General features: G+C 38.7%; 3 protein-coding genes and 1 non-coding gene across 4 annotated transcripts; 1 reads left to right on the forward strand and 3 right to left on the reverse strand.

Moving 5' to 3' along the window:
- Positions 1 to 2,560: 2,560 nt before the first annotated feature.
- On the reverse strand, positions 2,561 to 3,226 carry LOC103426041 (glucan endo-1,3-beta-glucosidase, basic isoform-like; the record flags this gene model as incomplete). Its single annotated transcript, XM_017329753.1, has 1 exon — positions 2,561 to 3,226. A coding segment is annotated over one exon (666 nt), but the record flags the coding sequence as incomplete, so codon positions are not given.
- A 2,513-nt stretch (positions 3,227 to 5,739) lies between these two features.
- On the forward strand, positions 5,740 to 7,687 carry LOC139189807 (uncharacterized). The gene is made up of 2 exons (XM_070809037.1): positions 5,740 to 7,629; positions 7,676 to 7,687. The coding sequence occupies exons 1-2, from the start codon at positions 5,740 to 5,742 to the stop codon at positions 7,685 to 7,687; spliced, it is 1,902 nt and encodes a 633-aa protein (XP_070665138.1).
- Positions 7,688 to 8,104: 417 nt separating this feature from the next.
- LOC103426011 (glucan endo-1,3-beta-glucosidase, basic isoform-like) lies at positions 8,105 to 9,895 on the reverse strand. Its single transcript, XM_017329752.3, has 2 exons — positions 9,747 to 9,895; positions 8,105 to 9,162 (listed from the first exon to the last, which is right to left on the reverse strand). The coding sequence occupies exons 1-2, from the start codon at positions 9,841 to 9,843 to the stop codon at positions 8,183 to 8,185; spliced, it is 1,077 nt and encodes a 358-aa protein (XP_017185241.2). The 5' UTR covers positions 9,844 to 9,895; the 3' UTR covers positions 8,105 to 8,182.
- Positions 9,896 to 10,423: 528 nt separating this feature from the next.
- Positions 10,424 to 10,573, reverse strand: LOC114820295 (U6atac minor spliceosomal RNA). Its single transcript, XR_003767785.1, has one exon. It is a non-coding gene; the product is annotated as a U6atac minor spliceosomal RNA (small nuclear RNA).
- Positions 10,574 to 22,786: the final 12,213 nt, after the last annotated feature.

Consider the following 22,786-nt stretch of genomic DNA (forward strand, 5'->3'; position numbering starts at 1 on the left):
GCTGGGCTTAGACGTGAGCTGATTTTAGCCGTCTTTTCTGGCTATTGAGGATCAAGAATGATGTCTGCAGCGTCCTCTTCGGGTTTCCATCCTATCTCCTCTACTTGGGCGCCACCTTATCGATCCGCCTGCTGTAATTGCTATTTGGTAGCCTCTTCGTCCCTATGGACTTCGGTAGCCTCCACGGGGGTAAAGGTTTTCTTCTTTGACTTTTTCAACACTTGCACAGTGCATCGTGAAGGAAATAATTGTGAAAACAAGTTCATTTGATCAACATCTATGCATGCAATTAACAATTAAAAGGCGGAATCATGCTTGTATGCACTCAAAAACAAAACTTAACCCATGAAATTCAAAGCCTAGTAGTTATGGTGAACCAAGACTAAACTAAAAAACAAAGTGAGTTGAGAAATCTTATACCTTTGTTGATTCCTCTTTGCATAAGCAAAGGCTAATCACCCAAGAGATAGAGCCTTCATTCCTTACTTCTTAGCTCCATGGATTTCTTAGAGGATAATGGTTGAAAGGATTCTCCAAGTTCCCAAAATAGAGAACCTCTAATTTTCCACACCAAGGAAAGCATTGATGAAGAGATGAGTGACCTAGAGGAAGTAAGATTGCTAGCTATGTTCCTTTAGGGTGGCCGGCCTCTTAGAGAGCAAAGAGAGCTTTATGTTCTCATCTTTTCTCCAAAGTAAATCCTAAGGATGAAATGGCTATAAAGTTGCCCTTATACAACCTCATAATGGAGTGGCAAACTTGCAATTAAGCCAAGTTCGCTACCCTTCTCTATATGGCCAGAGAAGGGCCGGCCACTTAAGGTTTTATTGGGCTTTCAAGCCCTTTGTGTATTCAAGTTGTCATACAACTTGAGTTAATGAGCTTGACATTCAAATCCTATTGGGCCTTGCGGCTCAAAACTAACCCGAGGTCTATAACGAATTTGTGTGGCTCTTCGGCAGAGTATCTGTGAGTGGACCCCTTCTAAAATGCATGTTTTAATAGTAGAAATGCATACATGATAAGCATGATTACATTTTATGAAACATTTTATGAGATAACATGCTTAAGGAGGCTATTTTGAATTATTACTATTTTTCTTATAACCCGTGTTCTTTATAGAATATTTGATGGATGACGATATCATATTTAGAACATGTTTCAAACACCTCTTTATAGTAAAGATGATGGGTGACTTTATACTTTGAAGTTGCTTTTCAAATATATGTATGTTCCATGATTTTGTACTTACGTAGTGGTCCCTATTCCACTACGGGGCGAGGGATAGATTCTGTCTTGAGCAATAGTTAAGGTGTTGGCATAGGGCCTGAAGGGTTTTTCCCCTGGCAATTAGCCCAGGGACGGGGAGCTGGCACGGGGCCTGAAGGTGATTGTCCTCTGGCAATTGGCACAGGGACGGGGAGTTGGCATAGGGCCTGGAGGGATATTGGACATTCCCTAGTGATTACTATATATACGAGATATGCTTTGAGACATTGCATGGCATGCTAGGTTTCGGAAAACCTATTTTTATCATGTTATATGAGTTTTCATAAAACTTGGGGGTTAGTATGTTGATAACTGTTTTATTTTATATATATATATCAACTTGGTCCACTCATGTTTATTTTGCTCCCCCTTCAGGACTTAGAATTGAGGCATACAATCACAGTGTCTAGGTACTTCCACATCAGCATCTTTAAGTCCTCTCAGTGTATGACCCATCCTCTTATTCATTCAATTTTATATTATTTCTTTTTAGTATTCTAGTTAGTTGTATGCTCTGAACACGTCCCTTAAATACATATTCATTATATTTAAATTTATAAGTCTTATTTATTCATGGCTCTCAGCATTTGCATTCAATAAATGGCTTTCGTCACCCTCAAGTGTCGGCCAGCACGTGACCATCCCGATGTTCCGAGGACATTGGGATCGGGGCGTGTCAGTATGGATGAAATGGAAGACTACATTAGGTATGTTGTGCGACCGCTCAAAGAAATTACTAGATTAAGAATGAAAATATCTGAGGTAAAGTAGGATTCGCTGCAATCGAAGATAAGATGAGAGAAAATTAATTGACATGGTTTGGATATTTGAAACGAAGACCTATAGATGCTTCGATTAGAAAATGCAATTATGAGACAGAGGCTCAAGAAAAAAAAGGTAGATGAAAATCTAGGAAGACTTGGACAGTCTTTAAGAAAAGACATGAAGTACTTTGAGCTAATTGAATACTTGGTATAAAATTGAGGGCAGTGACGTTTTAGAATTCATATAGCCGACACCACTTAGTAAAATAAGCCTTTGTTGTTGTTCTAAAAACTTTTCCTGTAAGTCCAATCTGCCATTAAAATGATTAAAAAAAAAAATGTATGCATTAGTTTTCAAATCCCTTACATAGAATTCCATTATCTAAGTAAAGACTATTGACTCTCGACTAGCATTTTTTGGGTACTTTACTAGGCGCCTTACAGATAACTTTGCCATCTTTTATTAGTGGTTCGATCGCAAACCAATGCTGGCCCTTATTTTCACAATTCATTTAATTACTAGCTAATCAATTGAAATCAATTGGGTATTTAGGCTGTTTGTTTGGGGAAAACAGACCCCAATGTTTTTCAAGCTCTGGGGTCTTTTTATTCTCATCAAACATGGCGAAAATGCAAGTTTCTATGGGCTTTCCAGGTTTCCACGGCGTCCCTTTCTTCACATGTTTAATCAAATTTGAGTTGTAAGTCCTTGCATTATCAATTGTTGTTGAATTTGCACCAGCTGATGGCCAGCCAGTCTCCGATACAACAATTGCCAAAGACCCTGCACCCGCCCTCTCAAGAGCTGCATAAGCACTATCCAAAATTGCATCGAAAAGATTATTGTAACCGAGGTTGCCATCTTGTACTACAACTGAGGGAGCTGTGAAAAGAGCATAATCAAGACGAACGTCCCCACTGCTGCCACTGTAAGCAAAATAAGGGTACATGTTAAGGAGTAGCGGAGAGTTGTTGTCCACGAGGAAAGCAATGAGGGGATTCAAAACTGCTCTATATTCGGACCTGAATACGCCTTTTGATGGAGGAAAGGACACTCCAAGTACTGTAGTGTCAAAAGCAGTGGAAACTTTGATTTGGTTTCCAAGACTACCACTAGAAATTGCATTTTGAATGTTTCGCATTGCCGGGACAAGAAATTGTGCTAATGAGTCCGAGAGCTTGATTTCATTTCCTACCGCATTACATCATCCAAATTGTGTATATTATCATGGCATATGATTCTCTTAAAAAAAACAAAAGGAAAATAGGCTTTTTAGCCAAAATGGTCACTGAAATTTGCATAACACATCACTTTGGTCCCTAAGATTGAAAATGTCCATGAGATTGTTCACCATCCATTATTTTGGTCCTTCTATTAAAAACTTCGTTAAGTGTCCGTGAGCTCTTGATCGGAAGTTTGAGCAATTTTGGAAGTTTGAGCAATTTTCAAAGCTTCGTAACTCAATCGTTTCTTAACCAAATTCGACCTATAATATATCAAAATGAAGATAGGAAAGTGTAGAACAAGGTTATACCCATTTGGAAGGTTGTCTTAGATGACCAGAAAATAGCCTGAAAGGTGACTCATCTACGGGAAACTGAAAAACTCGTCGGAAACTGGGTAAATTTTAAATGTTCATAACTTCTTCAATACTCAACAAAATCAAGTGATTCAAAAATGAAAATCATACTTCACAATGAGAAAAAGAGAATGGTACCTTTATCGACGGCTAACTCGTCGTGGTTTGGTTGGAAAACGGCTCGAAAATGGCTAACTCGACGACCAAGACAAACACTTTTGAGCCATTTACCGGCCAAACCACGGCGAGTTAGCCTTCGAGAAAGGTACCATTCTATTCGTCTCATCTAAAAGTATGATTTTCGTTTTTGAATCACTTGATTTCATTTAGCATTGAAGAAATTATGAATGTTTAAAGTTTACCTAGTTTCCGGCAAGTTTTCCAATTTTCTAGTGGACCAGTCACCTTTCAGGCTATTTTCCGGCCATCTCTGGCAACCATTGGGCGTCCAAATGGTATAATCTTGTTCTACTCTTTCTATCTTTATTTTGATATATTATGGGTCGAATTTGGTTAAGAAACGATTGAGTTACAATGCTTTGAAAATTGCCCAAACTTCCGGCCAAGAGCTCCGGGACATTTAACGGAGTTTTTAACCGAATGACCAAAATAATGGATGGTGGACAATCTCAGGGACCATTTCTATTGGTTTTCAATCTCAGAGACCAAAGTGATGTGTTATGCAAATCTCATAGTCCATTTTGGATAAAAAGCCAAGAAAATATAAAGACATTCGTGTTGATAACATATTAGAAATAAAATATCATATAAGAGAAAGTGGAAGAATAGAGAGAGACGAGAGAGATTGGGAGGAGAAAACCAAAGTGTGTTCTCTTCTTATTAGAGTGCCTATTCATAGACATTGAATTTACATAAAAGGTGTTAAACTATTAAGATATTACATATTGATCCAGCATGTGAACACGATAAGTATTATTAATAACAAGTGTCCATATATAATTCCATAACATAGTTGAGTTTCCACTCTTATTGAAATTAATAGGATATTTAGGTTTGAGTTTCCCCTCTTAATTGAAATCAATGGTATATTTAGGCTGTTTGTTTGGAAAGAAGAGCCCCCAGTCAGTGGCGGATCCACAGTGGGGTCATTGGGGTCGCGCGACCCCTTGGAAGCCATGGAAGCAACCTTCGAGACCCCTTGGAGATGGTGGGGCGACCCCTGGTGCGACCCCGTTGCCGTTGGAGTCGTCGGTTTTCTGGACAGGAGGACGAACGAAGAAGACGAAGGCGCTGTGCGCCAGTTTTGATTTTGAAAAAACCTGGGCAAAACGACGTCGTTTTGGGCCAGGCCGAAAAAAAAAAAAAAAAAAAAAAAATTCCCACCGTGTCCCTCCCCATCCCAGCCCTTCCTACCCGATCCCTATACAATTAAAAGCCCCAAATTTTCATCCTTCAACCCTAACTCAATCCCCCCAAATCCTCAACTCCTCTCCTCCATAGCTGCTGCCGCCCCCAACGTGAACTCCATCTCCTCCCTCCTCTGCTGGTGGCTCCAACTCCATCTCCTCCCTCCTCTGCTGGCGGCTCCAACTCCATCTCCTCCCTTGGTTTTTATATTGTGATGTGAGTATTTATTTTGAATATTTTGTATATGTAGAATATATTTAATTAATTGAAATTCAATTCATATTTATCTTGTGAGTTTTTATTGATGATTTGTTTATATTGATGATTTGTTTATATTGTGAGTTTTTATTGGTTTGTTTTTATTGATGGTTTGTTTATATTGTGATTTTTTATTTTCATTATTTTGTATATGTAGAATGCAAGATGAGATATTTAATTTAATTGAAAATCCAATTCATATTTATTTTGATTATGTTTATGGTTTGTTTATATTGTGAGTATTTATTTTGAATATTTTGTATATGTAGAATATATTTAATTTAATTGAAATTCAATTCATATTTATTTTGATTATATTGATGGTTTGTTTATATTGTGAGTTTTTATTTTCATTATTTTGTATATGTAGAAATTAGAATGCAAGATGAGATATTTAATTTAATTGAAAATCCAATTCATATTTATTTTGATTATGTTTATGGTTTGTTTATATTGTGAGTATTTATTTTGAATATTTTGTATATGTAGCAAGCATTATTATGGAACGGTTTTTTAAGAGAAAGTCATCATCGGGTTCGGGTAGTTCGAATAATGTTGATAGTTCAAATACTGTTGGTAGTTCAAGAACTCCAAGTTCAAGACAAAGTCAGTTAGATGATGTTTTGGGTAATCTTCAAGCGGATCCTGGATTAAGAACTCGAATAATAGATTATGACGCTAATATGAGAGATGAGGTCCGAAGATTATATCTACAAAAAGGACCTTGTCAACCTAGAGGTCATAATTTCCCAATAACTAATATGTCGGGAATTAATCGACGCTTCATTCCCCAATGGTTTGATGAGTTTGATTGGTTGGAGTATAGTGTATCTAAAGATGCGGCATTTTGTCTCTATTGCTATCTCTTTAAAACCAATTTTGAACAAGTGGGTAGTGAAGCTTTCACTGGAGATGGATTTAAGAATTGGAAGAAAGGGAGAGAAAGATTTAAGATGCATGTTGGACCGGTTGGGAGTGTTCATAATAAGGCTAGAGAAGCTGCTACAAATTTGATGAATCAAGCTACACATATTGAAACGGCAGTGAGCAAACACTCTGACCAAACTCGTAAGGCTTATCGCACATGCTTGATTGCTTCAATCAAGTGCACTAAGTTTTTATTGCGACAAGGTCTTCCTTTTCGTGGCCATGATGAAAGTGCCACTTCAAGCAATAGGGGAAATTACTTGGAGTTATTGCAATTCCTTGCAGATAATCATGATAAAGTTAGAGAAGTTGTGATGGAAAATGCTCCGGGGAATCTCAAATTACTAGCTCCTTCCATTCAAAAAGAAATTGTGAATTCATGTGCCCTTGAAACACTTGATGCTATCATGGATGGTCTAAAAGATAAATTCTTTTCAATATTGGTGGATGAAGCACGTGATGTGTCTGTGAAAGAGCAAATGGCTATGGTGTTGCGTTATGTGGATGACAACGGGCATGTAATTGAAAGATTTGTGGGTATCCAACATGTTACCGACACTACTTCAAGTTCACTAAAGGATGCTATTGACACATTGTTTTCTCGCTACGGTTTGAGCATTTCCAAGCTACGAGGACAAGGTTATGATGGTGCTAGCAATATGAGAGGTGAGTTGAATGGCCTTAAAACAAAGATATTGAGAGAACAACCTTGTGCATATTATGTTCATTGCTTTGTTCATCAACTTCAACTAGCTCTTGTTGCCGTAGCAAAGAATAATATAGACATTGCCTCTTTTTTTGCAACGGCTAATAATGTGGTTAATCATGTTGGAGCATCTTGTAAGCGGCGTGATTCACTTAGAGGGCAACTTCAAGAAGAGCTTGTGATAGCTTTTGAAAATGATTGTCTTATAACGGGGCGAGGCTTAAATCAAGAAACAAGTCTCAAACGTGCCGGTGACATACGATGGAACTCACACTATGGTACCTTGATTAGCATCATTTCTATGTTTTCATCCGTGGTTCATGTGCTTCAAATGGTTATTGATGATAATCCCAATGAAAGTGTGGGTGAAGCAAATACGTTAATGAGAGTGATACTTACTTTTGAGTTTGTGTTTCACTTTTTCTTGATGAAAGTCATATTGGGACTCACAAATGATTTGTCACAAGCATTGCAAAGGAAAGATCAAGAAATTGTGAATGCAATGGCTTTAGTGAAATCATGCAAGGAAAAGCTATATTGGATGAGGAATAATGGGTTCGATGCATTGGTTGATGAAGTATCTTCTTTTTGTGAAAAACATCATATTGATGTTCCTAACATGGAAGAGGCATTTATACTTCCAGGGAGGTCAAGGCGTTATGCTCCAATAAAGACAAATCGTCATCATTATCGTGTGGAGCTCTTTATTTATGTCATTGATGAGCAAATTACGGAGTTAGAGGATCGCTTTAATGAGGTAAATACCGAGTTGCTTATTTGTATGGCATGTTTGAGTCCGAAAGATTCATTTGTAGCTTTTGATAAACCAAAGTTACTTCGTCTTGCTCAATTTTATCCTCAAGACTTTTCGGATGAAGATCGTTTGGCACTTGAAGATCAACTTGAGATTTATATTCATTATGTGTGTTCCAGTAGTGATTTCTCTCAATTGGAAGGGATTGGTGATCTTGCAAAAAAAATGGTGGAGACAAGGATGCATCAAGTATTCAATTATGTATATTACATTGTCTTTAGTTTTACCAGTTGCAACTGCTTCAGTGGAGAGAGCATTTTCTGTCATGAATATTGTTAAGGGTCCACTTAGGAACAAAATGGGAGATCAATGGTTGAGTGATAGCTTGCTTGTTTATATTGAGAGAGATATTTTTGCTTGTATTGAAAATGAAGCTATAATGCTTCGTTTTCAAAATATGAAACCTCGTCGTGGACAATTATAGTTTGTAATATTGTTTCCATTATGAATTATGAATGAAAGTACTATGATTTCATTTTCAATATGTTTTTCCATCCTAAATTTTTATTTGAACTTTTACACTGCGACCCCTTGGGGTAAGATTCCTGGATCCGCCACTGCCCCAGTGTCTCTCGGTCTCTTCTCCAGGTTTTTGGTTCTCATCAAACATGGCAAACACGGCAAACACGTAAGTGTCTATGGGGCTTTCAGGTTTCTTCGGAGTCCCACCCTTCACATGTTTAATCAAATTTGAGTTGTAAATTCTTGCATTCTCGGTCGTTGTCACTTGCTCATCTCCGCCAGCAGAGGGCCAACCAGTCTCCGATACAACAATTTTCAGAGAGCCGCCTCCAGCCTTCTCTAATACTGAGTAATGTGCATCTAGAATTGCATCAAACAGGTTTTGATACCCAAGCCGATCGTCATTGACTACAACCGATGGAGATGTAAAAAGAGCGTACTCGAGTTTAATCTTCTGACTATTTTGAATGTAACTAAAATATGTGTACATGTTAACAAGTAAAGGAGATTGGTTTCTGACTAGGAAGCTTATGATAGGATCGAGAAATGGTCTATAATCCGGCCGGAATAAGCCTTTTGATGGAGGAAATGATTCCTTGAGAATTATAGGAAAAACGGCAGTGGAGACTTTGATTTGGTTTGCAAGACCAGCCCTAGAAATTGCATTTTGAATATTGTCCATCGCAGGGCCAACATAGGGTGCTCGGTTACCCAGGGCATCTACTTCGTTTCCAACGGCGATGTATTTGAAATTGACATTCGGATAGCTTTTGACATTTCTTTGAACCCAATCATCTGCACGGGCTTGGTTAGAAGAAATGTCTTGAAGACGCTCATTTTCGATGCCAAGCATGACCTCGATGGTGGAGCCTTGAAGGGCTCGGAGAGCGTCGTCGTTGGGAGCATATAGCCGTAGTTTTTGGATGTTATATTGTTTGTAGAGAGCTATTACTTCTCCTGAGGGTGGCAAGTTTCCAAGCGTTCCATAACAAACACCAATGCTTGCTCCTGCATCAGATTCAAAGTTAATGATATTTATAAGATACAGTATCTTAAAAGAAAAGGAGTTTTAATACTCTTTGTTTTAACCGAATCACACGCATAACAATTGTCAAAGTTTATTGTACAACGGTACATAATAGTGGTGAGGTTATAAAATGATAGTGTTTTTACACTACCAACGTTGATTGTTACATCGTGAATGTCTTGTTACATTATTGACATAAGTTAATATTAATGTGTGTGTGTGTATGTATGTATATCTATATATATATATCATGAAATCTATTATCGTTGTTAACTTTTAGGCTTCCTACCATCATGTTTAATGGTGTTATAATATGAAAGTTATGACATAACGTCTTAATTATAAGAAATGTAAGGTTACTAAAGCAAATTAAGATACAAAATAAATAAATAGATGTATATTACAAAAAAGCGTAGTAGCCCTTTGATTTATGGAGAAGCAACTTATGACTTGAAAGGTATGCACACATGGTACGAACATGCAAGTGTGCAATATTTGAGAGAGAGAGAGAGAGAGAGAGAGAGAGAGAGAGAGAGAGAGAGAGAGAGAGAGAGAGAGAGAGAGAGAGAGAGAGCCTTAGTGGTAAAGGTAGCCATTAGCAGACCAACAAGTAGCATTATGGAAACCATGGGAGGGCTTTTCCCAATCAAATTGGACGACTCGACCATTGTGCAATTTCTTACACAGCTAGCCAATTAGATGGAGAAATGAAATAGTTAACAAGGAAAGACACTGCCTCTCCAACTTGTGAGGTGCCCTCTTTATATACAGCTCAAGTCACGGACTCAGAAGATAATTGCATGCATAGGGGGTGGTACGTACTACTCGAATAACACCGTTTGGTCTTTCTTTTCCACAAAATCAAGTGGTGGATGTGTAAATTGACTTATATGGTCTTCTAACGAAGTCTCCTCTGTCGTCTCCAGAAAATTCAAGCATTACACTGTATTGGTCTTTTTTTTTTTTTCACAAAGACAAGCGGTGGATGTGTCAATTGATGTATATGGTCTTCTATCGAAGTCTCCTTTGTAGGCTCACATTTAAGGTTTACAGGTCGGTAATGTGCATGTCTGAGAGATTTTTCAATTAATGTGACCAGCACACGAGGTAATATACCACGTGTCATTATACAAATAATGGGATATATGTGTTAAAAAGTTAATAATTTCACTACTTACATAAAAACACGTGGTGTATCACTCGTGTTCCCACCACAATGAAAAATTTGTCGTGCTTGTCGACCATGCAAAACATAGAACACTACAACACGTTATTTCATTAATTGATGCGTTGTTTTGTTGTTGCAACTTAGTAATCGGTGTGTAACTGCAGGTAAGCTCAAAAGTTGTTCCCGTCCCTGTAAGGGAGATGTCAACCATCTCTCCTTTCTACGAGCACTATAATTGCAGCAATTGAAGTAAGGAATGAAGATCATCTTTCAAATTTGAAGATTAATAGGAGGGACAAAATATGTTTTAAAATAGGATATACCATTAGATAAAATACTTTTTTATGACATTTGAATCAATAGCATTTTTAAAATGTCACGCGGGACTCCGCTATTTCAGGTATCTTAAAAAATTTGACTTTAACATGACAACAAAAACACATCATACATGACATTTAAATAATGTCATGTACAAATCAAGTTGGATGACATTTTGTGAGTGTCATAAAAATGAAAACTAGTTTCCATGGCGCTGTGTTAATGAAGAAAATATTGAAAATGCCATCTGGTACAACTTTAACGACCTGTGTGCCATAAACGCCATTAACATGCGTCATTAAAAGTCTTTTTTAATTTTTTATTGACATTATATACTCTAAACTGGGATATGTGATTCCAACTTGATTGTAAGTAGACTAACCTAACTCATACTTATAAGATTTTTTTTTAGTGAAGGTACGATATTCATTGATAGAAAATCGAATACATACAAACATGATAGGGTGCATACAATGGGCTTCGATAAAAACCTTGTAAGGGATTTCAACCCGGACGAAGGAAAAAGAGAGTCCTACACCATGAGAGATTACATATGATTACTATCCTCAATTAAAAGGTCTATTATTACATCAAAAGGTTCCTCGAACCAAGCTACCGAAGTATCAAGGGCTAAACCCAATCTAGCCAACCTATGTACTACCTTGTTCGTCGAGCATCGGCCAAATGTAACCTTGCACTGAGAAAAACCATTTAAAATCTATCTAGTATCTGCAATAATGTGCCTCAAAGAAGATGAATCCTTTAGGCCCTCATGTTGACGTGCCGTGGTCACCATCAAAGCATCCCCTTCAACTTCCACGTATGTAGTCTGCTGGTGTTGTGAAAAAAATCACTGCTTCCCTTGCTGCCATAATCTTTGCCAACAATGGAGAACCAGTTCCCTCAACTCTCATTGCTATTATAGCCATGAATTCCCCTTTGTCGTTTCATATCACTACCCTCATTCCTCAAATCTCTAACTGTTCATTCCACGTCGCATCAAAATTACTTTTAATCCACCCATTTTTTTGTCGCTTCCATGGCTGCCTAGTGACCATGTTGGTGTTCTTCCTCAACCCATGCCATTTAAGGAATTCATGTAGCCATGTATGCACTTTACAGTGCATTTCCGAAGGCTCCAGAGCCTTTCCATTCCACAACATTGCATTACGTTCTGTCCATGTGCACCAAATTAAAACCATTACCAAGTCAAAACTCTCCCCCGACATTGAACCTGCAATGGCAGCTATCTATTCCATCAAGCTCTACTGCCTATCCCCTTGGCTTCTGATACCTAGTGGACTAGAAAACCACACCACCATCGCACGGGGACAGAACCTCATCACGTGATCAATCGTTTCCACATCCCCATCACAAAACACACACGTATGTGTAATTTCTTTTTCCTCAAGTTGTCCCTTGTCGATAATGCATCCAAGTAGCATCTCAACACACAGATTTTTACCTTCCCCGACACGTGAGCTCTCCATATCACTTTCCACAAAAATTTGACCTCCGCTACCATTATCGAACCACTAGGTTCATTCCTATTTACTTCCCCATAATACCGTCCCAAATGGTATGCACTCCTCGTTATAAACTTTCCATTTGACTCCACATTCCATATTAAGATATCATCTGTACTAAACATGCAAAGAGAGATGCATTTGATTAGTGCTACCTTTTCCTCCTTGATCTTGGACAAGATTGCACCTACAAAACAAATAACACCTTAGGTCAAGGCCAAGAGCCTCACGCGTCCATGATGAATGAGGGGGGCTTTGGCCGAAGAACCTCAGATGCCAAAGTTAGAATTTAGAGAGAAAAATGTTTGAGAGTTTTGGAGAATTTTAGCAAGAGTGTGGACTTAGCTTTTTAGAGAAAATAAGGTTCAATATATAGAGTATGGCCGGCCCTCTTGGGAGAGAGAATGGCCGGCCTTTTGGGTAATTTTTAAGTGTAATGGGTGATTTATTTGGTAATTAATGGATTAATTAGGTAATAAATCCATTAATTGGCCAATTAACTCAATTTATATGGAATGTTTTGAAGGTTATGGAATAATTTCCTTGTAGGAAATATAGGATGAGGTTGGATGAAATAGTTTTGAATTTGTTACCTATTTTGGGCACTTTTGACTTGGTTGAGTGATGATTGCCCGTTGATCGCGCGTAGGAATCCCATTATGCCTAAAGGGTATTTTTGTCCTCTTTTATCCAAAAATCCACGTGTCGCCTTGTGATTATTTTTGGCTCCACAAATGCCCTCACACCTGTTGGGCTGCTTGCAGGAAAGGGCAGCAGGTGTAGAGATCTTCTTGCTTTACGAAACTTTGGATTGATTCCTATTTTGATGTAGATTCCCTTTTTAATAGGAAATTAGATCCTTCTAGGAAAGGGAAATAAATTTCTCTCAAAGCCTATTTAAGTCCACCTAAGTGGATTATTAAATCAACTTTGAAGAGCAATTTATTCTACCCTACAAGAGAGAGAGAGATTAAAGGATATTTGTTCCCCCTCCTCTAGCAATCTTTTACATCTTGCCTGTGCAAATGACTGTCTTTCGTTGCTTTCTTCATTTTCTCTGTGCCGCACTGATGTAAGAAAAATTTCTTTTTTCTTGTCTTGTTCTTGGATAATGCTATCGCAGGGTAGCCGTCAGGGTGGTGTGTCAAGTCGGATGGGACCATTGCTTTAGGCTGCTCAGCTTGGCTAGAACCAAGGGCAGCTTGTGCGGCTGGGACCGCAGATTGTGGCACTGGGGCACGGTACTAGGCGAGCCGTATGCCTCATGTCTTTTGAGAGAAACGAGGAGGTCGCGGGCCTTATGAGCTGCTAAAATGCTGGGCATGTAGGCCTCCTACCTGCTAGTCCGAGAGAAAAATGAGGGAAAAATCGGTATGGGTTGAGCTCCCTTGCTGAGTACTATGAATGACGTTGGCTGCTTAATCCTCTTCATTGGGAAAAAGGTAAGCTGCTCCCGAAAGATGAGGTAAAGAGGATCAAGGCAGATGTATTGGCTTGTCTGAATGCTGTCGTGGAGCCTACTATGAATGAAGGTGGAAAGAAGAGATATTCTCCGCCTGCTCAAGAGATGCCAGTTGAGAAAAATTGAAGACTTCCTCCGTTGCTTGTGAGGGTCCGCTTGCTGCCCAGAAGCTTGTGATTGACATGACCTCTTCCAATGGGAAGAAAATAAGGCTACTAGATCTGAGCATATGGCGTCTGCCATGTCGAGAATGGCTAGTACAATTGGTGCATCTCCGTTATTTCTTCACTCTCTTCCTTACACTATGTACGATCCATTAGTTTCCTTTTAGCGAGGTAGTGGACAATTAGAACTTTTCAAATCGATTGTGAATTGAAATATACTTTCAATTCTCCCATTAGTGATTATACACCTTTAGGGCTTCCACAAACCATGAGTGACACCTAGCAGTATGTCATGGCTACCCAAGCTAATCAGAAGAGGTGGAGAACCTATTTAGTTTAGGATTACAATGCAATACGGTATTTCTCTAATACAATACTCTTGACCATATTCTTTGGTTTGATAGTTTATTCATGTCTACTATCCAATGTGATTCATTTTCTTATATGATTACCTTTAATGTGATTTGGAATAACTTCCTAAATCTCATTCATACTTTGGCCAGAGATTCTTAATCATATCATAGAGTATTCTCCCTCAAACTGTTTGAAGGTTAGAGATCCCTTGTTGCGTATTCACTTGCCTTAATGGCTAAGTGGCTTAACCCTAACTATGTCGTGGACACCCTCTGACAGAGTGACTTTGACATAGTCAAAGATCAAGGACCTAACCATAAGACAACTGTAATGCCTCAGGTCAAATGATTACTTTGCATTATCCTAACCATGTTCTTATGTGACATGAATATGAGAACTCCTCGTTGATCGCGTTCAGTGGACTCATTCTCTATTGAGCACCTACATACTTGTCTTGGTGTTAGTTGCATCAATGACTCGAGACCAGTTACTCTCCCTAAGAGAAGACATAGCACGTACTGATCTTAATAGACTATCAATACCTAATTGGCAATCCTATGATCAAGAACGTTTAGGATATGTATAGAAAAAAAAGAATGGTCTCTAGAATCTAACTTCTTTAGATCACATTCTCCTAATTACATATTCCTTAGACTTTATCGTTTAAGCATATAACATTTATATGAGACGGCTTAAAACAATAATCTTTGCCCTTTATATTAAAGTATATTAGTTTAACATGTGAAATGTCCGTAAAGTATCATCATATGATTGGTTTTAAGGCACATTATTAACACATAGTCGAGATGCGACCTCGTCAGATTTGATCTCTCCGACTCCTCTTCACGGGATGCTGAATCAAATTTTTTGATACTTAACGGAAGTGACGGCATCTAGCTTAAGCAACCAAGGTCTCCTAAGAATCCCATTGTAGGGAGATGGGTTGCTTACGATCGTGAACATCTGCTTTGAGACAACTGGTAATGTTTTCATTTTCACTTCAAGTGTGATGTGGCCGATGACAGTTGAGGTGTGTTCATTGAATCCGGTGAGTACCTCTGCTCGACGTATGATTGTGCTTTCCATGCCCATCTTGTGAATGACTGAAAGTTGAAGTAGGTTGACTGCACTTTCGTTGTCAACCATCATTCTGTCGATTATGGCATAGGCTAGTTGGACAGATATTACTAGTGCGTCGTCGTGTGGGAAATCTACGCCATCTGCATCTTGCTTGATGAAGTCAATAATAGGTCCAGGTTGGGTGTTAACTGCTTGGACATGTGAGACTAATAGAGCCTGCTGGATCTTCCTCTTCTTAGAGTTGCTGGTGGCCCCCAAGTGCTCGGAGTCGGCAAAGATACCATTGATTCGAATCGTCTTAGTTGGTGGCTCTTCGTCGTCGTCTGCGTTCTTTTTTTGCTACGCAGTTGGCTTGTCCAAGTATCTGTCGACCTTACCTTTTTTCACGAGCTTCTCTAGGTAGTTCTTCCAAGTTTAGTAGTTGTCATTTGTGTGACCTCTAGGTGGAATGCGTAATATTTGGTGTGGTCTAACTTGGAAGTATCTCATTTTGATTGTTTCGGCAGCTTGAACCATGGCTTGTTCTTGATGTCGCGAAAGATTTGATGGATCGAAATTGAGAACTAGAATAGTTCTTGGTTATCGGGCCTTCTTTGGTTGTGGGTCGGTCCCTATGCTTGGCCTCCTGCCTACCCTTGCTGGACTACTTCCCGTCCTCCTTCCTTTGAGCCACTTCTGACTTTTTTCGAGTCTATTCGGGCATCTTTTCTGCTCGTTGAGCCTCATCCCAAAGTGCATGCTTCTCTGCCAAGGCAAAGGAATCTGCTAGAGTTAAGTTTTCTTTCATGATCATTTCTTCGAACAGTGGGTGGTCTGCTGGGAGTCATCTTTGGAAGGATGCACTTGCTATCGAGTCGTCGCATCCGACGATCTTTGCCTTTTCTGCATTGAACCTCTTTACGTACTTGCGAAGCGATTCCTTTAGGTTTTTCTTCACATTGAACAAGTGGTCGGACTTTTTCTTGATCGAGCGGTAAGATGAGTACTCTTTGGTGAAAACCAAGGAAAGATCATCAAAATTTCGGATGGATCATGGTGGTAATGTGTGAAACCAATCTTGCGCCTCGCCTTGTAGAGTGGTGGGGAATATTTTGTACATAAGGGCATCGTTGTTTCAATAAAGGACCATCGTGCTTTGGTAGTGCTTCAAGTGTCTTTCCAGATCTCCATCTCATTTGAAAGATGTGAAGTGTGGCATGCTAAACTTGTGTGGAGGCTCTGCTTGCTCGATCTCGTCCATGAAGGGTGACCTGCTCATGTTGGTCGTATCCCGTCGTAGTGCTTCATCGGCCACTTGCTTGCGTTGGAAATTATGTAATCGTTCGTTAATAAGTCTCTGTACTTCTTCTTGGATTTACCTTTGTTGGGGTAGTAGAGCTCTCGGTTGCCCCCGGTCTTGACCTGTTAGTCTAGGCTGCTCTTCTATGTTCTCGGCTCGTCTATGCCACGGTAGCGGTGCATGTGGTTCGCTCTTGGTAAGCAAGGAGATTCTTCGCAGGCTACCGGTTGAACTTGAGCGAGATTGAGTGACTGCTTTTCTCCGTCTATTGTGCTTCCTGCTCCGATGTGATGTGGATGATGCTCATTGAGGGCTTAGCCGTGAATAAACGCTTTGCTTGGAAGGCTGCTCATGTTAATCATCGGAGTGTGGCCCCAACCGTGAGTGTATACTTGCCCGTGGGCCTAGTCGAGAATGTACGTTCCTTCGCACGCTAAGACGGGAGTATACGCTATCTTGGGGGCATAATCGGGAGTGTATGCTGCCTGAATGCTCTGTTCATGGTTGGTTGAGTGGCTGTTTGTCGAGACACTGCTGGAGAGGTTCCTCGTCTACCTTTGTCCTACTTTAGGACACCTCGTCTGGGGCACGTTAGATTTTGGTGCGTTGCAAGAGCTAATTCACCAAGGTCGTCTATTGTGCAAGGGCACTCGGATTGGAAGAGCTTGGAAGGAATGTGCCTCCTTGTGCCTCTTTGGCTGAAAAACCTCCGATGCCAAAGTTAGAATTTGAGGGAAAAGTGTTTGGAGAATTTTTGAGTGTTTAGTAAAAGTGAAAACTTAACTTTTTAGAGAAAATGAGGTAGAATATATAAGGCATGGTTAACCCCCTTGGGAGAAAAGGTGACCGACCTTTTGTGTATTTTTTGGGTGTAATTGGTAGTTTAATTGGCCATTAATAGATTAATGATAGGAGCATATTTATGTGACTTTGTTAGCCTATTTTCTTGCGTTTACTCAGTTAGCTTATATTTATTAGAGTGTTTTAAGCTATTTTCGTGTGTTTGTAGGTCCAAATGGTAAAGTTGACAATAAAGGGCATTTTGGAGCATTTTAGAGCAGTTTTGGGCTTGGAATGGATAGCATATGCATGGAGCAAGGTGGATGGACATTTTGGAAGTTCAAGAGAGGCTAGGAATGTGCTTAACATCTGGAGAAATTAATTCAAGATTTGGAAGATAAGGAATCAGCTAAAAGAAGGAAACATTATCCAAACTACCTTATCTTATCCAAACCTTATCCAACCTTATCTTATCCAAACTAATCTTATCTTATCTTATCTTATCCTAATCTTATCCTACCTTAATTCCATCTACAAGGGGGAATCAATTTCACATTAAATAACCTGTTATTTGGTTTTAGAAGTCCTAAAACGGTGCTGCATACTTTATCCCTTGTCCTTCTAGAAACCTTCCACTACACCCCCTTTCTAGAAGCCCTAGAAATCTGCCGCACCACCCTAACCCTTTCCCCCTAGGAATCTACCGCACCTAGTCCTTTTCCTTCTTGGTTTGTGTCATGCCTATCCTTCTCCTCTACAACTTTGTGCCGAACCCTAGCCTATAAATATTCATTGTTGTCACAATTTTCTGGGGAGTTTTTAGAGAGAGCAATTCAGAGAAAAAATACAAAGAGTGTCGCAGCTTTGCAAGGAAGGAAGGAGAATAAAAGCTTGGAGCCGTGCCTGCCATCCAAGGCCATTGGAGTGCTGGAGCGTTTCTGGGTTCTTTCTATCCTTAGTTTTAGTTCAATGTTTGTTTTAATTTGGTTTCCAGTTATGATGAACATGTGGAACTAATTTCGTTTTAGTTAGAGGTGGATTCAAAGCCATGGACATATGTTTTATATGAATTGATTACATCCAGTCATTGTTTCGTAAAACATGAATGCGATTTACTTATCTGTTTTATTAAGAACTTGTTCTTGTGTGTTGATTAAGGATGCATACTTAGTTTGCATGCAAGGATTTGATGCTAGAATGTAAGGGAATTTCACATAATCATTATGAACTTATATTCAGAAGTAGTAAAAGTCACTAGTCATGATTGTGTTAAGTAAATCCATGGCAGGGGTATTATGCAGTTCATAGTTACGAATGCCTTGTCAATGCTTATGATTTTCATAGAATTTAATGATCTTTGATATATATCTCTATTATGCAGTTCATATTCAATGAATTTAGGAAAATCTAAAAGTTAATTTGTGCTTCTCACGATTAATTTGGAGCATTGTCATTCATGGTTTATAGGAATAATAGCTGAAAATCGATTTGTATGCATATGTGTCATGTGTGGAGTAAGACCCTCTAGCTAGCCTTTCACCCCTAAAAACATCCAATTTCGTATTACCCTTAGTTTGCTTTTGCAAGTACTTAGGTTTACTTTAAATTCGTCAAAACAACCCCCATTTAGTATTCTGAGTCTTTTTAGTTTAATTTTCGTTCAAATCACCCTCTAGTTCTTATTTTGAGGCAATTTAACTTAGTTTTGTGTTATTTGAGTCAGTTTAGCTTGTTTTGAGTTGTTTGAGTCTAGTTTTCAGTTTTTAAATTTAATTGTGTTGATTAGCATCCCTAACTAATCCTCGGCCTAGAACGATCCCTACTTACTCGTACTACAATTGTATAATATATAGGGTTTAATTTGTGTGTTAGTTTTTACCACATCAATTAATTAGGTAATAAATCCATTAATTAGGCAATTAACATAATTTAAAAGGAATGTTTTGGAGGTTACCTTGTGAAGAAGATTTATGACGATGGATGAAATAGGTTTTGAATTGTTACCTACTTTGGGCACTTTTAACTTGGTTGAGGGATGAATGCCCGCTGCTTGTGCGTAGGAATCTCGATACGCCTCAAGGGTATTTTGGTCCTTTTCTATCAAAAAATCCACATGTTGCGTTGTGATTATTTTTTGCTCCGCAAAAAGAACTCTCCGATAATATAATTACAAGTGTAAATTTAGTGTAGGATTTATGTTTCAACCGTTACGATCCAACTTGAAGGTGAAAAAGTTGGCAACACTGGGATTATACGAAGATTATGAAAGCTTCAATGCAACGTGTTCTTGAGAACTTTACACATAATGTATACGAAGAGAGAGAGAGAGAGAGAGAGAGAGAGAGAGAGAGAGAGAGAAAGAGAGATATTTTTGATTTCTTGATTGTCAAGTTATGATTACAATTGTTGTTATATAATCTTCCTTTTACTTAGCTGCTAATCTTCCATCTCCTTATCCCAACTATATTCTAACAACTTATAATAGCTCATCCCTTTAATCTATTGACAAGTGTCACTTGACTTGACCCTTGATCTTCTCTTCACTTGGATAGCTTTTCTTCACTTGGTCTTTACTTGGATCCTTATAGATTAGAGACAACATAAGAAAAAAGAGCAATGGGAAAAGTTGATAGAAAGGTTTGTCGTTAGATGCATAGAGGGGTGATACCAAGATAGGAATCTCAGTTTAATGTAATTAGGCTAGATAAATTAGCCTTTTATTTATAGGAATTTTAACGAAAAACTCATATTATTGTTTACTTTAACGAAAAACTACATTTTTACACTAAAAAGTTAATATTAGTACGTTAAAACTCAAAGTTTTCAAACCATTTTCATTAGTTTTCCTTTTATTTATTTCCATTATATATTAGAGTTTACAAAGAGAGTTTGAGATGAAACCAAACTTTTCAAAATCATAACAGATAACAAAGAGATAAATACAGAAATTACAAAATTTATAAATCAAAACTCGAAGACTGCAGGACGTTGGGGTCATTCAAACTGAGTTAAACTTTCTCTTGCAACTGATTGGATGAGATAGGAGAACCATTTGAATTTGGTTTTGACGGGCTTAGCTTACCAAATAACATGTTGCCATCTTATGGTGCGTGAAATACGCAGAAATTTGTGTTTGTTTAGCTTTATTTTCAGTTCTTGCGATTGTCCCTAGTCAATAACCAAGTCAAGTCCCCGCTGGGATCATTGAAGTAGATTGTTTTAACTGTGTTTAGGCTAGACAGACGAGGCAAAGTTGCCTTGTGAAGAAGGCAATCAAATGGTCTTCTGAACAATATTTATTTTGTTTTTTAATTTATCCCCTAAGCCTAACTTTATTGCTGTCATGTAAGACAAAATGTAAAAGGCAAAAAGGATAACAACTGTTTCAAATGCAAATTAACCCCTAGAAAGGAAGTTAGGCTCCATACTTAACTACTAATAAGCATATTAGGCTTATTAATTTTAATCTTGTTTGTCACTTAGTATTACGTAATATGATATTTTTTTCACTTGTAAGTGAGAGGTCTTAGGTTCGAATTTTGTTAATGATGAGTTCGATACTAATTTATTCATTCCAGCCTAATAGTTGGCCAAAGAGATGGGTGGCCAAAATTAACCATGTCAAAGAATCTACTCTATTTCAGATTGGACCTCAGCCCTGCTTTTGTGTCGTGCTCTGTCTCCTCCTAGTCTTAGATCCTGGGCAAGTCCTTGGTTGGCTTTCCTGATATTTTCTCCTTTTGTTCTCTGTTGTGTTTAGCTTTTTTCTCTTGTTTTGCTGTAGGTCTTTTGGGCTTTGGCCGTGTTGAAGGGATCCTTTCTGCCCGAAAAAAAAAAAGAATCTACTCTATTTACAATTATTTTATTGTTTTATTTTCTAATAAAAGACCGTAAAGTTAAGATCAAATGTCATAAACAAATAAGGACGTTGTGAAGTTAAGATTAATGTCATCACTGTCTTTAGAATTCTAGCTAGTTTATGTTTGATGTTATTTAAATATAAGAAAAGGAACACACTAATCTTGAACCAATTTAAGTTAAATATGGCATATATAATCTTGTAAGTATGAGTTGGTCGTGGGTAACAAGGGGACTGAGCACTATGGAAGACATGGTCTCCAAATTTTCTGGGCAATTTGCGTTCATGGAAGATGAACAACATATACTTATGGTTGATGCGAAGGAGGTGTTGACGTTGAGATCTTCGAAAGTTTTCTTGGTGGGGAAGGTGTTAACACAAAAGCCCTTCAACAAGGAAAGTTTCAAGCGTCAAATGCAAAGCTTGTGGAAACCCAAAGCGAATGTATTTATCATGGAGTTGGAGAATGATAGATTCGCGTTTGGGTTCAACACGAAGCAAGAGATGATTGCTATCCAACCTGGGGGGGGGGTCCATGGTTCTATAATAAGCAATATTTATCGGTACTGGAAGAGGCAGATAATGTAACACAGCCATCGAAGGTGCTGTTATCCTATCAGGACTTTTGGGTTCTGATTAAAGCACTTCCGATTTGTTACATGATGAGACAAATGGGTAAACTTCTCGGCAACCACTTAGGGGAGTACATTTTATTGGACCAAAGTTGAAAGGAGGAGCAATATAAGAGCATTCTCAGAATCAGGGTTCGTATTAATGTTTTTAAGCCACTGTGACGGTGTGTGGCTATTCAAATTGATGGCTCTATGGTGACAACCGATGTTCGTTATGAAAAACTACCCCTAACGTGCTTTTTCTATGAGATGATGGACCATGTTGAGGACCAATGTGAGAAAGTTTGTGGAAAAAATGATGATGACAAAGCTAAGCCTTATGGTAGATGGTGCCAAGATGATGTTCTATCCCCTGAATATAAGAAACCATTGAGGAAACGCTTTGGTTTAGGTCTTGAGCCTAGATGGTCCATGAGAGTTCCGAATTCTATGGAGGTCGATGGAATGCATGAGGAGGATGAAGTTGCAGTGCAATTCCGGAAAAGGTGGGGCGACGGCGAGATGACCCAAAGACGGACAAAAATTCAATGAATTAATCTGGTTGGGGGTTACAATGTAACGATGCCACATATAACCGACAATTAAAGCCATTTATACCTGACCTTAATGATTTGGCACCGTTTTTGGATGCAACTGATAATTCCACGACAATCATTCCTTATGAGGCTGCACCTATTTTATGTTAGAGTCAGCGCAATAATGACGAGGAAAGAAGAAGCATAGTTATGCCGCAATCTTTGGACCCGCATAACAACATTATGATTTTTGGAACGCAAATTCAAATGGAGCATTTATACCTCCCTATTGAAGATGTTGTTATGCTGGACCAAGACCGAGTTCAACCTGGGCCTGAGACTATGATTGTTACTAGAGGCTCGAGAAAAGAGCCTAACCAAATGCAATTAGGAATGGAGCTAGAAAAGGTTGTTGTTGTACATGAGGAAGGGATGGGAACACTACAAAGGCAGTTGGGAGAGCAAGTTTTCGGA

This window comes from Malus domestica, chromosome 12 (assembly GCF_042453785.1).
Source record: "Malus domestica chromosome 12, GDT2T_hap1".
Lineage (NCBI taxonomy): Eukaryota > Viridiplantae > Streptophyta > Magnoliopsida > Rosales > Rosaceae > Malus > Malus domestica.